Source organism: Nansenia antarctica (genome assembly GCF_963989245.1).
Source record: "Nansenia antarctica genome assembly, chromosome: 20".
Taxonomy (NCBI): domain Eukaryota; kingdom Metazoa; phylum Chordata; class Actinopteri; order Argentiniformes; family Microstomatidae; genus Nansenia; species Nansenia antarctica.
Window position 1 is genome coordinate 14,372,275 of NC_137693.1, and position 18,031 is coordinate 14,390,305.

The following is an 18,031-nucleotide window of genomic DNA, read 5'->3' on the forward strand; positions in this document are numbered from 1 at the left end:
ACCACCACAACAACAACCACAACAACCACAACAACAACAACAACCACAACAACAATCACAACAACAACAACCACAACAACAACCACAACAACAACCACAACAACAACAACAACCACAACAACAACCATAACAACAACCACAACAACAACCACAACAACAACAACAACAACAACAACCACAACAACAATCACAACAACAACAACCACAACAACAACCACAACAACAACCACAACAACAACAACAACCACAACAACAACCATAACAACAACCACAACAACAACCACAACAACAACAACAACAACAACCACAACAACAACAACAACCACAACAACAACCACAACAACAACCACAACAACAACAACAACAACAACCACAACAACAACAACAACCACAACAACAACCATAACAACAACCACAACAACAACAACAACCACAACAACAACCACAACAACCACAACAACCACCACAACAACAACAACCACAACAACCACCACAACCACAACAACAACAACCACAACAACAACAACCACAACAACAACCACAACAACAACCACCACAACAACAACAACCACAACAACAACCACAACCACAACAACCACAACAACAACAACCACAACAACAACAACAACAACCACAACAACAACAACCACAACCACAACAACCACAACAACAACAACCACAACAACCACAACAACAACCACCACAACAACAACAACAACCACAACAACAACCACAACCACAACAACCACAACAACAACAACCACAACAACAACAACCACAACAACCACAACAACAACCACAACAACAACAACCACAACAACCACAACAACAACCACAACCACAACAACCACAACAACAACAACCACAACAACAACCACAACAACAACCACAACAACAACAACCACAACAACAACCACAACAACAACCACAACAACAACCACAACCATAACAACAACAACAACCACAACAACAACCACCACCACAACAACCACCACAACAACAACCACAACAACAACCACAACAACAACAACCATAACAACAACCACAACAACCACAACAACAACAACAACAACAACCACAACAACAACCACAACAACAACAACAACCACAACAACAACCACAACAACAACAACCACAACAACAACAACAACAACCACAACAACAACCACAACAACCACAACAACAATCACAACAACAACAACCACAACAACAACCACCACAACAACAACCACAACAACCACAACAACAACAACAACCACAACAACAATCACAACAACAACAACCACAACAACAACCACAACAACAACCACAACAACAACAACAACCACAACAACAACCATAACAACAACCACAACAACAACCACAACAACAACAACAACAACAACAACCACAACAACAATCACAACAACAACAACCACAACAACAACCACAACAACAACCACAACAACAACAACAACCACAACAACAACCATAACAACAACCACAACAACAACAACAACCACAACAACAACCACAACAACCACAACAACCACCACAACAACAACAACCACAACAACCACCACAACCACAACAACAACAACCACAACAACCACCACAACAACCACAACAACAACAACCACAACAACAACCACAACAACAACAACAACAACCACAACAACAACAACCACAACAACAACCACAACAACAACAACAACAACCACAACAACAACAACCACAACAACAACCACAACAACAACCACAACCATAACAACAACAACAACCACAACAACAACCACCACCACAACAACCACAACAACAACCACAACAACAACAACAACCACAACAACAACAACCATAACAACAACCACAACAACAACCACAACAACAACAACAACCACAACCATAACAACAACAACCACAACAACAACAACCACAACAACAACAACCATAACAACAACAACCATAACAACAACCACAACCACAACCATAACAACAACAACCACAACAACCACAACAACAACAACCATAACAACAACCATAACAACAACAACCACAACAACAACAACCATAACAACAACCACAACAACAACCCAGTGTTTCCTCCAGGAATTTTTACAATGGTGGCGGGTGCCCGTGACCGCGCGCGTGGCGCGCGCGATTTTTTCCGCGCGCACGCGCGCTCAAAACAGCGTTTTTTTTTTTTCTTTCTAATCACAGCCAAAACTAGAGGATGGCCAAAATAAATAAATAATGAATATACAGAATATAAACTTGTGACTGACAGTCACATACACACACAAAGATCATCAGCTATAATATAATACGAAGTAGGCCTACATGAGCACAAAAGCGGCTAACGTTACTGATTAACTGTTTACTGTAGTGCAGAGAGATGGTAGTCGTAGGCGGCGTATCAAATGACAAAGCTAAACGTTTAATGAAGGACATGAACGATTGTCAACAACACACTCAAGCATGCCTGGATATTTGTAAGAACTCTCGCGAGATTTATCAGACTAAACCTGGATTTTCCCTTTAGCGATGTTGATGGAATACCCCCCGGATGTCACTACGGTGGCCTGTACACAATAACAATAATACCACAGTTCACATTTAGACCAATCAGGAGCCCTTGTGTCACGTCGTCAACTGAATGTCATTAATCTGATTTTGGATCAGCGGTTAGAGAGAGATGGGCGTGGATTTAGGTGCACTTTTAGTCAACATCCATTATAGCGCTGATCTAGGATCAGATATATTTTAATCAGCTAAAATGTTTTTTTTTTTTTTTTTTTTTTTTTGGAGAAATTTTTTTTTTTTTTTTTGAGAAATCTGAATGGTGGCGGAGGAAATTCCATCGTGGCGGCCCGCCACGATGAAATGCATGTAGAGGAAACACTGCAACCACAACAACAACAACCATAACAACAACCATAACAACAACCATAACGACAACCACAACAACAACAACCATAACTAGTCAGATAACACCAGTGCTGTTCAAGCATAACTGGGGCTGTGCTGGAATGACGCATTCAAATCCACCTGCGGCAGGGAGCCATGGAGGATCTATACAAAGTTGATTTCCTGGTGCAGTTCCATTGGATTAAATGGAAGGTGCACACAGGTATAAGAGGGTACGTCCCAATGCCACCTGCGACTAGTCTAAAGGGCCTGTCTTTGATGAGTTGTTTCTAGATATACAGAATATCGCAATGCTGTGTTGTTCTTTAAAACCTATTACACCTGTTTGTCAGCTGCACATTAAAGACAGTAAAAGGTGCCAGTCAAGCCAGTGTCTCCTGCCAGACAGAAGCAGCTGTAAGCACCCAGGTTCCACCCAGAGCTGTGTTCCCTCCGCAAGACTGCTGACATTAATCAATGGGTCTCTGAGGGGCCGACACGGAGGCTCCCAGATTCATCACTCCTTCCTCCCCCTGGGCCTCCGCACCATTCAATACCAGGAGTGGGGGGAGGAGGCAACAATCCATTACACTTCCCCCCTGGAGTGTGCACCCTTATCCTGCCCTGAGCTGTCCTTGTGACAGAGCTCTCTCTCTGTGTGTGTGTGTGTGTGTGTGTGTGTGTGTGTGAGATCGATGGGACAAATACTCTGGTGTTGGCTTTGGTGTGATGCACTAGGAACCTTGAGGGCAGTGGGGGTCCGTCTCCTATCTTGGTCAGTGACCAGTCACATGACCTGAGCCAGTACCAGTGACCAGTCACATGACCTGAGCCAGTACCAGTGAAGCGTCCGTATCAGGGCTGCTGAACAGAGAGGCTGGAGGCAGACAGTACAGTAGTGTTTCCCCCACCATCACCCCAAGCCTAGCTCTGTCACCTGGCTAAAGCCTGGCCTTGGTACGGCACGGCTGGGGTCTGGACTAACACTCTCCCCCACAGCTGCCTGTTTGTTTGTTGCGTTTCTTTTGTTGTTTGTTGTTATTTCAAGTTTCTTTATTGAATATTCTTTTTGCAGTTTGTGAAACTGAAATACAATAATATTTACAGTCACGTCAACATCAATGAAATACCACATAAAAATATAAAACACAATTTTGGATAAAAACATTCATAAGAACTTACGGCTGGAATCTTGATTTATCATTTATTATTGTTTTTATCAACACAGTCTAAGGCAGTGGGTAAGGCTGGAACGTTCATCCTGTGTTACTGTGTTACTGGGCATTCAGGAGACCTGTAGAGAATGGGATGGGTGATGTTCTGTATCTGGCTGTTGTTGTTTTGGGGGTCTGGAGGTGGGTTCTGTTTCTGGTTTGTGATTTCGTCCTGCTTCTCTTCTCTTTTCTTTTTCTGTAAAGTGTCCTTGTGTTTGAGAAAGGCACTTTTAAATAAAATGTATTATTATTATTATTATTATTATTATTATTAAAACCTGAAGGTTTTTGATAATGATTGGTCTCCATTGAAAAGACCCTGGATGTTTCTTTCAGCGCCTAAGAGAATGAATCTTGTGTGAAACACCAAGTGAAGTGACCAGGGGGTCAGGTGGAGTGACCAGGGGGTCAGGTGGAGTGACCAGGGGTCAGGTGGAGTGACCCGGGGTCAGGTGAAGTGACCAGGGGTCAGGTGAGGTGACCAGGTGGTCAGGTGGGGTGACCAGGGGGTCAGGTGGGGTGACCAGGGGGTCAGGTGGGGTGACCAGGGGGTCAGGTGGGGTGACCAGGGGTCAGGTGGGGTGACCAGGGGGTCAGGTGGAGTGACTAGGGGTCAGGTGGAGTGACCAGTGACCAGGGGGTCAGGTGGAGTGACCAGGGGGTCAGGTGAGGTGACCAGTGACCAGGGGGTCAGGTGGAGTGACCAGTGACCAGTGGGTCAGGTGGAGTGACCAGTGACCAGTGGATCAGGTGGAGTGACCAGGGGGTCAGGTGGAGTGACCAGTGACCAGTGGGTCAGGTGGAGTGACCAGTGGTCAGGTGAGGTGACCAGTGACCAGGGGGTCAGGTGAGGTGACCAGTGACCAGGGGTCAGGTGAGGTGACCAGGGGGTCAGGTGGAGTGACCAGGGGTCAGGTGAGGTGACCAGGGGGTCAGGTGGAGTGACCAGTGGTCAGGTGAGGTGACCAGTGACCAGGGGGTCAGGTGAGGTGACCAGTGACCAGGGGGTCAGGTGAGGTGACCAGTGACCAGGGGGTCAGGTGGAGTGACCAGTGACCAGGGGGTCAGGTGAAGTGACCAGGGGTCAGGTGGAGTGACCAGGTGGTCAGGTGGAGTGACCAGGGGTCAGGTGGAGTGACCAGGTGGTCAGGTGGAGTGACCAGGGGTCAGGTGGAGTGACCAGGGTCAGGTGGAGTGACCAGGGGGTCAGGTGGAGTGACCAGGGGTCAGGTGGAGTGACCAGGGGGTCAGGTGAGGTGACCAGGGTCAGGTGGAGTGACCAGGGGTCAGGTGGAGTGACCAGGGGGTCAGGTGAGGTGACCAGGGGTCAGGTAGAGTGACCAGGGGTCAGGTGGAGTGACCAGGGTCAGGTGGAGTGACCAGGTGGTCAGGTGGAGTGACCAGGTGGTCAGGTGGAGTGACCAGGGTCAGGTGGAGTGACCAGGGGTCAGGTGGAGTGACCAGGGTCAGGTAGAGTGACCAGGGGGTCAGGTAGAGTGACCAGGGGTCAGGTGGAGTGACCAGGGGTCAGGTGGAGTGACCAGGGGTCAGGTGGAGTGACCAGGGGGTGAGGTGGAGTGACCAGGGGTCAGGTGAGGTGACCAGGGGTCAGGTGAGGCTGCTGTGCGTACCTGCGGGGCATGACGGTGTTCAGCACCATCCACAGCTTGTTGAGCGCCTGGGGGATGCGGCGGGGGACCCCCGGGGCCAGCAGCAGGCCCAGGCTGGCCGTCAGAGGCTCGGCGTAGGGGATCAGGTCCCCGGCCGCCAGCAGGCTCAGGTGCTCCAGGATCCTCATCAGCCTGGGGCCGCTGGACGGAACCTTCTGGAAGGCTGGAGAGAGGGAGGAAAGAAGGAGGGGAGAGAACTTAGTAGGAGCCAGGGAGTACAGCTCTTAGTACAGGGTATATACAGGGTATATACAGGGTATATACAGGGTATATAGAGGAATCTTGAGGTTCATTTCAATACCTTTCTAAGACTTTTTAAAGACTGTCAATATTTTTCCGGCCCTCACCGCCACTTCGAGCTGTAACCGTTTACATCAGTGACACCTTTAACTTAACAGTTTTAGTTTGCAATAGACTAGACCACTATCATACAACAGAATTTCCGGTTCATCTTTGTTTTTTAATAAAACTAATAAATTCACGAACTTTTACTAAAAGTTTTTAGGACTCAAACTCTTTGGACAGAGTCTAATTCAGAAAAATACCTACCAAAATTCAAGACCTCATAAAATTGTGATAAGACTTTTTAATACTTATTAAGGGTCTTGATTTTCCCAAAATTGATTTATCAACTTTTAATACTTTCCAAGACACCGCGGACACCCTGTAGTAGGAGCCAGGGTGTCCTTAGTAGCCCTATCAAATCGAGCACATCTCATACACAGAATGGAACACAATGCACCTCTCTTTCTTTTTGGAAATGGAGACGAGGCATTAGCCATAAACAATCTGGCCCCCTCCTACCTTGCCGACCTCGTTCCCCTCCCGTTGCCTCAGGTCTGACGACCAAACCACCCTCAAGACCACCAGGACCAAGCTCCAGACCTGGGGTGATAGGGCCTTTTCAGCCGCAGCCCCGTCCCTCTGGAACGCCCTCCCCAACCACATCAGACAGGCCAACACCCTCCCTCATTTAAACAGGCCACCTCTTCAAGCTCGCCTTCACCAGTTAACCCTCTCCCCCTCTCCTTCCCATGTGTCCCCAGCACTACCTCAATTAGGCCCCTATACTTTCTTCTATTTACCTTTTGTTTCTTTTTATTATTACTACTCAATCTTTTCAGTTTGTAAAGTGTCTTTGAGTGTCTAGAAAAGCGCTATATAAGTCTAATATTATTATTACTCTGTAACATAGAGGCCTCTCCCTCTCTCTCTCTCTCTCTCTCTCTCTCTGTGTCTGCTGTAATCCAGGAGACAGTCGCTCCTGGGCCTCTCTCTCTCTCTCTATAAACAGCTATTCATCTCAGTGGCACTGGCACACAATTTAAATCACTTACATAAGCAGGCCGAAGAAAAAGAAAAAAAGCTCCAGGTTACGATTCTCTTTTTTTTTACTCTACTCTTTTTATCTCTCTTTTATATTCAGCGAGAGAATGCTGGATTAAATCATGGTCTAGATTTCCATAATGTAGTTTTACAGATTATGGTAGCTGTGCCTGGGAGCGCGGGGCTGGATCACAGGCTGAGAGGGAGAGGGTGTTTAGTCCTGTTCTATCAGGGGCTCTATCACACAATTAGAGGGTAATGGCAGGCTAATCCCCCAGACACTGGAGCCCTGCAGGATTACAGCAGGCTGACTCCACGCAGGGACGGGTGCTGTGGAGTGGAACAGCCCGGCTCAAGCTCCGGATCTCTTGTTTATAGAATGACCCTTGTGTGTATGTTACTGCTCTTAACTGGAGAAGCAGCCGTTCCCAAGTCTACACATCAGACTCTTCCCACAGGCTGGTTTCCTTTACCTAATTCCCATCAGCTGTTAACTCCCCGTTCTGTAAACCTCATTAACCCCCAACTCCCCATTCCCTGCCCCCACCCCCCTATCTGTTTTCCTCCCTCCCTCCCTCCCTCACCCTCGTGGAGCCGTGTCTGTGTCCCGTCCCCGTCCCCCCCCCCCCCGCTCACCCTGGGTCAGCTGGGTCCCGTCCCCCCCTCACCCTGGGTCAGCTGGTCTGTCCCCCCCCCTTACCCTGGGTCAGCTGGGTCTGGGAGTATCGGCAGGTGTTGCTAGGCAGCAGCATCCTCCGTAGCAGAGGCAGGGTGCCCGTCACCTCCTCCTCACACACCCAGTCCTCCACCAGGCACAGGTGGGGGTAGTTGGTGGCCAGCAGACGCAGCAGGGCGGAGTGGAGGCCTGGGGAGGGCGGGGGAGGGAACCCAAGGTGGGTCACAGTGAGGTCAAAACTACAGTCATAAATGACAATTCATGTTGAATACGTTACAGCTGCGGTTGATCTTTGATGTATAACGTATATATCGGTATATGTATATATACATACATACACACACATTATACATCAAAGATCAACCAATCAATATGTATGTATGTGCCATTTAGCTGACGCTTTTATCCAAAGCGACTCACATTGCAGTGAGTGCATACATGTTTCAGTATATATGGTCCCAGCGGGAATCGAACCCACACAACCTACACGTTGTTAGCCCTGTGCTCTACCAACTGAGCCACAGAGGAGCAGGTAGATAGGGTGTGTGTTACTGTAGGCTGAGCCCAGAGGTCTTACCCCCCAGCTCCTGCTGCAGGCCCTGGGCCTGGGTGATCAGGTACTTGATGGGGATCTGGTCCATGAGGGTGGCTGAGTAGGACTTGGGTTTCCTCTGCATCAGGGCTGAGGAGGAGGGAGAGGGAGAGACGGAGAGACAGAGAGACAGAGAGACGGAGAGACAGAGAGACAGAGAGACAGAGAGACAGAGAGACAGGACTGGGGTCAGACAGTGGTATATTTTGGCACACACACATGCATGGATTGTATAGTATGGGCCTGTATTCTCTTCTCTTTCCTCTTTTCACACCTTGATCATCTCTAAAGCAAAAGGGATAGGACAAGCTATTGTTGCATACCAGAGGGTATAAGGGTGTGACCCTCCCCTAGACACGGCCTCTCTCTCACTCCAGCCACCAACATCAGCTACCTTCACTGTGTTTCTGTAAACTGTCATTCTGTTTAATAAATAGTCTTAGAATTCACAAGTTTCCCTCGTTATCTATTTCATACAAGTTATTTAAAACAAGAACCAACAAGAGTGTGTGGGTTTCATCTGTTAGGAGCCCTGTGTGTGCGTGGGCTTCCAAAGAACCCGGGCTGTTTTTCACGGGACACCGGGGTCATTAACACTGGTGATGGGCGTCGTTACTTACTCCTGGAAGGGTGTGAGAGCACTTAAATAAACACAACAACTAAGGAGAGGCCAGAGAGGACGTACATAAACATAAACACATATGCAAATGAGGACTAATGAAGGGCGGGAGGACCGCTTATCATCCCAAATCAAATCAAATCAAATTTTATTTGTATAGCGCATTTCTTACAAGATGCAACTCAATGCGCTTAAAAAAAAAAAAATCCCAGAAAACACTGAGTGTGCCGTGCAGAGTCACCTACACCCCCCCCCCCTCACCCAGTCACCTACAGCTGTCCTAGGTAGCTAACACCCCCCCCCCCCCCCCCGCCCAGTCACCTACAGCTGTCCTAGGTAGCTAACACCCCCCCCCCCCCCCCGCCCAGTCACCTACAGCTGTCCTAGGTAGCTAACACCCCCCCCCCCCCCCCGCCCAGTCACCTACAGCTGTCCTAGGTAGCTAACACCCCCCCCCCCCCCCCCCGCCCAGTCACCTACAGCTGTCCTAGGTAGCTAACACCCCCCCCCCCCCCCCGCCCAGTCACCTACAGCTGTCCTAGGTAGCTAACACCCCCCCCCCCTCACCCAGTCACCTACAGCTGTCCTAGGTAGCTAACACCCCCCCCCCCCTCACCCAGTCACCTACAGCTGTCCTAGGTAGCTAACACCCCCCCCCCCTCACCCAGTCACCTACAGCTGTCCTAGGTAGCTAACACCCCCCCCCCCCGCCCATAGCACATTGTTCCACTGAGAACCAACAGAGGGCTGAGGAAAAAACCAATAGTCGGAGGCGGCGAATCACCAGCGGCGGCAACAGAGTCTTCCAACCGCTTAACAGAGGACAAAGCCTGTCTTTCTCTGCCCCCCCACCCCGACACTCTGTCTCAAACGCAACATACCTTCCTCAGTTGGAGGAGACAAAGAGAGGCTAAGAGGAGGAGGAGAAAGAAGAGGAGGCAGAAACAACCAACGGAATGGAAGCTGAAAGTAGTGTGTGTGTGTGTGTGTGTGTGTGTGTGTGTGTGTCTGTGTGTGTCTGTGTGTGTCTGTGTGTGTCTGTCTCTGTGTGTGTGTGTGTGTGTGTGTGTGTGTGTGTGTCTGTCTGTGTGTGTGTGTGTATGTGAGTGTGTCTGTGTGTGTGTCTGTCTGTCTCTGTGTGTGTCTGTCTGTCTGTGTGTGTGTGTGTGTGTGTGTGTGTGTGTGTGTCTGTCTGTGTCTGTGTCTGTGTGTGTGTGTGTGTGTGTGTGTGTCTGTGTGTGTGTGTGTGTGTGTGTGTGTCTGTGTCTGTGTCTGTGTCTGTGTCTGTCTCTGTGTGTGTGTGTGTGTGTGTGTGTGTGTGTGTGAGAGAATGGGTCTGCTTGTGGCGTGTGTGTCCAGGACACAGGAGCTTACCCAGGGTCTTGGTGCTGGCCAGGAGAGCCTCTTCATAGGAGAGGATGTAGTAGAGGATGAGCAGCTGTGTGGTGATGCTGTATCTGCAGCGGCCCCGCCCGCCCTCCCCCTGCCACGGGAGAAAAGGACACCAGGAGGGGTCAGGGAGCTGCAGGGTGGGTGGACACTGTCCAGGCTGGAGACAGACAGCTCTGTCACAGCACCACCACGGAGCAACAACAGGGGAAATGGGAAGGAATACAGCCTGGCTGATGTATACAGGGTTCCTACAAGTTTCAACAAGTCAAATCTAAGACCTTTTTAAGACTCTTTGACTAGAATTTTTGACCTATTCACGACACCATATGATAGCCTCTTGTCATCCTGCCGTAGCTTCGTTCTCCAACAATTTCTCCCGGGAGCAGCAAATTGGCATTTTTTTGGTTCCAGCTTGATTAATTTCCACGTAAATAGATGTGGTCGGACTGATTTCCTTGCAGGACAAGCTAATCTCATTTTTTAGACCTAATAACTGAAACTTCCGACCTATTTAGGCCTTGTAAATCGGTTTGCTGGATTTTAGACTTAAAGGCTTTTTAAGACCAGGGCGGGAACCCTGTGTATAACATGAAGAAACACACTATGGCCGGTTGCTGCAGACAGCGGGATAGACTGAGACCATAACCATGTTAAAGGAACATGTAGTGAGCAGCCCCTGGACATGAGGGATGGATAGGTTAGTTAAAACATGTACTGAGCAGCCCCTGGACATCAGGGATGGATAGGTTAGTTAAAACATGTAGTGAGCAGCCCCTGGACATCAGGGATGGATAGGTTAGTTAAAACATGTAGTGAGCAGCCCCTGGACATGAGGGATGGATAGGTTAGTTAAAACATGTAGTGAGCAGCCCCTGGACATGAGGGATGGATAGGTTAGTTAAAACATGTACTGAGCAGCCCCTGGACATGAGGGATGGATAGGTTAGTTAAAACATGTAGTGAGCAGCCCCTGGACATGAGGGATGGATAGGTTAGTTAAAACATGTACTGAGCAGCCCCTGGACATGAGGGATGGATAGGTTAGTTAAAACATGTAGTGAGCAGCCCCTGGACATGAGGGATGGATAGGTTAGTTAAAACATGTACTGAGCAGCCCCTGGACATGAGGGATGGATAGGTTAGTTAAAACATGTAGTGAGCAGCCCCTGGACATGAGGGATGGATAGGTTAGTTAAAACAGACCCACTCTGCATCATTTGGCCTTTTACTTGTTTCCCGTGGTGGTTTCACATCACTAGCTGACCAATTTCCACCATTCAGCAATTTAATTGTAGAGAGACGAATATTTGTTCTTCGATTCTAACCTCCCCACCAGGTAGTAGCAGACCTTTCATACTGTATACTTCATTATCCTTACTGCACTATTGATCCCCCCCCCCCCCCCCCCCCCCCCCACACACACACACACACACACACACACACACACACACACACACACACACACACACACACACACACACACATACACATACACATACACATACACATATACACACACACACACACACACACACACACACACACACATATAGCACTGAAAATACATGCATCAACAACACATCATCAATCGATTCGGTGTGAGGAGTTTTGCTGTTAACACTACAACAGCCCACTAGTAGAGCCGCCTTGGGGGTCAAATAGACCCCCTTTTTAGAATCTAAATCTGCTATTTACACACAGAGATCACTAGAGGGCGCTTCTTTTTTTAGCCTGCCTCCTACACAGAAAAACTGCAAAACAGCTTTATACTATCTTATTTTTTGTTTTTCACTCACAGGGGGCACCGTGACCCCTCACGGCTCTTCTAGTGTTAACAAGCCCACTCACCCCTGCTGATCCCTGGAACACGTTGAGGATCTCCTGCTCAGTGATAGGCTGGTTGGTGGCCTCGGGGTTGGCCTTGGAGGCCGGGGTGAGGATGGAGTTGATGTAGACGTCTATGAGGGGCAGCAGCTGAGTGTGGAGGGGGGTGGAGGTCTCACACAGCTGCCTGTAGATCCAGTCCTGCAACAACAACAACAACAACAACAACAACGACGTGGACAATCAGTGGTTTGAGGACATTCAGAGAAACATCTGTCTTTGTCTGCCTTTGGGGGCGACTTCAGGAACTGGGAGACAACTCCCCCTCAGCAGTTGCTTTAGATGTAAAATCAATTATCTGTGCTCACAGAGCGTGCCAAGCAACCCACACTGTATCTCACTTTATGGAATTCACAATAGCGATCGCCGTTAAGCCTGGTTCACTGTGAGTAACAAAGAGATGGAGCCATGAACATGGAAGGTATTGGGCATTAGGACTAGGGTTGCAGAATTCCCATACATTTGGGAAACTTTCCGCTAATTTCCAAAGTTTCCATAGCGTTTTCCATATAAAATGATCAGAAAGTTTCCCAATCTTACGAGAATTTTGCAACCCTAATTACCGTATTTTCCGCACTATAAGGCGCACCGGATTATAAGGCGCACCTTCAATGAATGGCCTATTTTAGAACTGTTTTCATATACAGGGCGCACCGGATTATAAGGCGCATAGAATAGAATATAGAATACTGCAGTCAAACGTTTGACTGGGGTTGCGTTACGCCCAAGCTCCACCTACTGCGTTGCGTCACCTCTCCATCGGTGTTGTGTCAACTTCCCGTTGTCCATGCTCCACCTGAGCGTTGTCACCGTCAACGTTCTACCTGCTCCACTGTCAAAAATATATATTTTTCCACCTCAAGTATCAGCCGTTCGTCATCCATTTTTGCAACAAGCGTCAAGGACCTGCGGTGATTCACAGCTGACTCGCGTGAATAGCAATTCGCAATAACTGCGACCACGAGATATAGAGTAGTTAGCTACAAGCATTTTCAATCTGGTATTATCTCTATTAGTGGATTAACCGCTGTGGTGATTTAACAGCTGATAAAAATACATCAAGTAGACTACAAACAGAGCAAAACAATAAAACAACACCAGAAAACAACCAATAGGCTATACAATTATAACCAACAACCAATATGTGACAGCTCCTGGTGAAATGTGCAACGTAATTTTTCAGTTTTTACACATGCTTAAACTACAGATTGTAAGCTTTCAAATGATGTGTCATACATTCAAATCAGAGAAAGATTGAACACGACAGGCGTATTTGAATGTTGGTTCACCTCAAACACTGAATGGGAGAAAAGTGACTCTGAACGCAGCCACAGCTACGAACGCTGCTAACAAAACACATCGCTACGAAGGTCTCAACTGTATTTTAATAACATGACAACATACTGGGAGAACATCGACATGCTAAAAACACATAACTACACATAACTAGATGAACACACAGTTCTTGCTTTTGAACACGAGCTAAAACGAAAGTATGTTTACAAGTCAACCCTCCCTTACCAGTAGCCTCCGGCAAACGAGAATAATGAATCCAATACACACATTATAAGTGTTTAGTGATCGTTAAACTGTTGTTTATTATATCGAGTGGGTACTTTAAAACTTCAAGTTGAAAGCACTAAGAAGGACCGCCTCGAAATTCATCGATGTTCATGTCCCGTGCCAGCGCTGTTGTCTTCATTCGAATAGTGACTGTAGAGACGCTTCTACTTGCTGCTCTCTGTTCAACAACCCACTGTTCGAGTTTGTCCTCTAACTGTGGCCATCTCGCTTTGTTCCCTCGGAAACTCTGTTTAGTCTTCTTTACTTGGGGTCTTGTGGTGTGGGACTGTGAGTAAGCACATCAGTACCGGTGTTTACTGATTACCGTAATGCTGCAAGCGGTGCGGCTTTGTAGTTTACCAGTCGTACTGAAACATTTTGACAGAGCGCCTTGAGTACAACCAGTATGGATCAACCAATTAACCAATTGATCCATATATAAGGCGCTCCGGATTATAAGGCGCACTGTCGTTTTTTTTGAAAATTAAAGGCTTTTAAGTGCGCCTTATAGTGCGGAAAATACGGCACAGGGTTCCCACACCTTCTGAAACATCACATTCAAGCACCTTTCAAGGACTTTCAAGACTCAATTCCCTCAAATTCAAGGACCCAACACGGCGTAGTTTGAGACAGATCTAGATGAGAATTTATATAATAGGAACTATCCGCTCACAAACAATTAAAAAGAGAGGCTTGAATGTGTGAACACTAGACGGTCTCTTGCCGTCTCTACCACAGCACAGCAAAACAACATATTGTGAAATATGTGTAAACTTAAGCAATACAGAGACTTATTTACTAGTTGACGAGCTAAGTAAAACAATTTGGAATATATATATATATATTTTTTAGAGAGAGAGAGAGAGAGAGAGAGGGAGAGGGAGAGAGAGGGAGAGAGAGAGAGAGAGAGAGAGAGAGAGACAGAGAGAGAGAGAGAGAGAGAGAGAGAGAGAGGAATTCAAGCACTTTCAATGACCCATGTCTATTTATTTTTCCCTCAATTTTCCTCAATCTTTCAAGGGTTTCAAGGCCCCGTGGGAACGCTGTAATTAGGACTAGAACACAGGAGAGGAGCGTAGGAGGTGGAGTGGCGTACCTTGATGGAGACCTTGTGCTTGGTGAAGGCCCTGGAGCGCAGCAGCTGCTGGATGCAGTGGATGGGCAGGAAGCCGGTGATGTTGCCACTCAGGTTGTTGGTGACCGCCACTCTGACGGCGTGGGCCGTGACCACCTGCAGCACAGGACACACCTGAACACCTCTATACAAGCAGCACAGCACACGTCTGAACACCTCTATACAAGCAGCACAGAACACGTCTGAACACCTCTATACAAGCAGCACCATAAAGCACAACCAGGAAACGCGGGTGACGCCGAACCCACTTATTCCCAACTAAGGACAGAGGCCGGTGTACCTGCTCCGTGAAGATCTCCTGGGTGAAGATGGTCTTCATTTTGCTCAGAGAGCTGGGCTTAATGGCAATCTGGAAGAGGGGGGGGGAGGGAGAGAGAGAGAGAGAGAGAGAGAGAGAGAGAGAGAGAGAGAGAGAGAGAGAGAGAGAGAGAGAGAGAGAGAGAGAGAGGGGAAGATGCCATTTACAGACAGATGGAGAGAGGTCAGTAATGATGTCCTGAGGTGGAGCTTTTACTGCAGAAACTAGCCAAAACATCCTGAGGGCAAAAAAAACAAATGCTTTTTTCAAGTCCCCTCTTTTCATATTTGATAAAAGACTGCTCCTCCTGAGACTTCTACTGCCCCCCAGCACTGCGTCTCCTGAAGACACCCGCTTTTCCCCTCTACTGCGTCCCCTAAAAACGTCTATTTGACCCCCTTGTACTGTTTCTCTGTTTCTCCAGTGTCTAAATAAATACAAAAATAAAAAAAAGGTTTAGAAGAAGGTTTTTCCTTCTATCAATGGCCCCGGGCCTGAGCTGGATTACTCTTCCTGCTACGACTGGTGGATTAATGATTCACTTGCTTAGTCAAATGTATCGATTGTAAGTCGCTTTGGAATAAGGCTAAATGCCTTAAATGAAAAAAATGTAACATTTCATGACAACATTGAAGCACAGCCGAGGGCTGAAAAAAATACGGTCCTTAATCAAATCACCTCTTTATATGAGAAACACCCAGAAACTAAAGGCAGAGAAGTGTCTGAGTGTGTTGGCGGGGGGTGTGGCTCCTGCATAGCAGCAGTAGAGTGACCAGCCTGACCAGCCAGACGGAGCTATCCATCCCTGCCCCCCCTCCACCTTACCTTCATCCCCAAAGTGGAGCAGACCAGCTCGATGATGGCGCTGAGCTGGTTGCTATGGAAATACATGGCAACCAGTAATAGCATCTCTCCGAAGGAAGCGGATACGCCCGCAGCGCTGTATGAGACGGCGGTGGGGGGGGGGGCACAAGAGACAAGAGGAGAGAGAGAGAGAGAGAGAGATTTAAAACGCCAGCTCACAATGCATCTTAGAGGGATGGCACTTTAATAAACTGATTATGCCAGCCGTATTACTGCCCCCCTCCTCCCGCGGCCCAGTGTCCCCTTCACGGCCTCTGCCAACACTCATTTACCTCCCCACTGATGGGCCCACAGCCACCAGATTTATGGGGCATCGTCGCGCCCCACACAGACACACACTCTCACACGCATCTCACACACAGGGGCACGGGGAGCTGGGCTGCTGCAGTGATAACTCACAGTCGATGAAGGCCTTATTAAATTTTAAAAAGCCTGTCAGAGCCTCCCGGGTTTAACTCCCCCCAACCTCCCCCCCCCCCCCCCCCCCAGCCCTGCGTCACTGTTCTGTTTGTTTGGAGAGGAGCGCTGTGTCGACCCGGCCTCCCTCCGTGAGTGACGACCACACAGGAAGCACAGAGTGGACACAGGGCCGTCAACACACTGAGCACTCAACGCTTTGTCCAGCAGCATTAGAACAATCACTACGGACCTGACCAGGAGCCACTCATCCTTCATTCTGTGTCCTGTTGATATTGTTGTACACTTGTTGTTTGTTACTTGTTCTTATTTTCACTTGGTTGCCTATTTTAACCTGCTATAACTTTAGCTCTTTTATGTTCTCATATATGTAAAGCACTTTGTGACCCCTGGTCTGGGATGGGTGCTATAGAAATACATTTGACTTACTTACGTACTTAGGTACTTAGGGTTCACACCTGCACTGATGGTTTTATTTCCCCTTTTATTTTCATCAGTCGTACAACGCTAACGGTATGGGTAAACGTAACATATTCTACGACTCCTGTTCCGGATGATAGCGTTCGGTGATTATTACAAAAAGTAGTACGATTCCCATCACGATACGGAGATAATAAAGAAGAAACGCAATCATCATCACCTCTCAAAGTACTCCTCCTCCTTGATCATCCAGCTGAGCCACATCACCATTAGCTGCTCCTGCTCCGGGGTGCTGGGGAGAGGAGCACACGCGCACACACACACACACACACACACACACACACACACACACACACACACACACTTCATTCACTTACAACACCACATCACACAATCAACGACACACAGAGACACCGATCGGTGCTTACGGCAGCCAGGGAAACAACCCACGAGACCACCTGCTGCACGAACGGGCCTGAGAGAGACCAGCTGAGATCTGCCATCTGTTCAGAGTCAGAGTGGGATAGAGAGACAGAGCTCTGGTGGTGTGTCTGAGGTGTTCAGAGTGGGGTACAGAGACAGAGGTCTGGTGGTGTGTCTGAGGTGTTCAGAGTGGGGTACAGAGACAGAGGTCTGGTGGTGTGTCTGAGGTGTTCAGAGTGGGGTACAGAGACAGAGGTCTGGTGGTGTGTCTGAGGTGTTCAGAGTCAGAGTGGGGTACAGAGACAGAGCTCTGGTGGTGTGTCTGAGGTGTTCAGAGTGGGATACAGAGACAGAGGTCTGGTGGTGTGTCTGAGGTGTTCAGAGTCAGAGTGGGGTACAGAGACAGAGGTCTGGTGGTGTGTCTGAGGTGTTCAGAGTGGGGTACAGAGACAGAGGTCTGGTGGTGTGTCTGAGGTGTTCAGAGTGGGGTACAGAGACAGAGGTCTGGTGGTGTGTCTGAGGTGTTCAGAGTGGGACAGAGAGACAGAGGTCTGGTGGTGTGTCTGAGGTGTTCAGAGTGGGGTACAGAGACAGAGGTCTGGTGGTGTGTCTGAGGTGTTCAGAGTGGGATACAGAGACAGAGGTCTGGTGGTGT

General features: G+C 48.2%; 1 protein-coding gene across 1 annotated transcript in view; it reads right to left on the bottom strand.

Moving 5' to 3' along the window:
• The window catches only part of ints2 (integrator complex subunit 2), a 36,415-nt gene that overhangs the window by 8,374 nt on the left and 10,010 nt on the right, over positions 1-18,031 (bottom strand). Inside the window, exons 10-18 of the mRNA XM_080550168.1 lie at positions 17,174-17,245; positions 16,078-16,192; positions 15,235-15,303; positions 14,916-15,050; positions 12,221-12,397; positions 10,355-10,463; positions 8,347-8,451; positions 7,794-7,958; positions 5,729-5,930 (exon numbers count right to left, since the gene is read on the bottom strand). Of these exons, the coding sequence (XP_080406294.1) occupies positions 5,729-5,930; positions 7,794-7,958; positions 8,347-8,451; positions 10,355-10,463; positions 12,221-12,397; positions 14,916-15,050; positions 15,235-15,303; positions 16,078-16,192; positions 17,174-17,245 (1,149 nt within the window). The remainder of the gene's footprint in view (positions 1-5,728; positions 5,931-7,793; positions 7,959-8,346; positions 8,452-10,354; positions 10,464-12,220; positions 12,398-14,915; positions 15,051-15,234; positions 15,304-16,077; positions 16,193-17,173; positions 17,246-18,031) is intronic.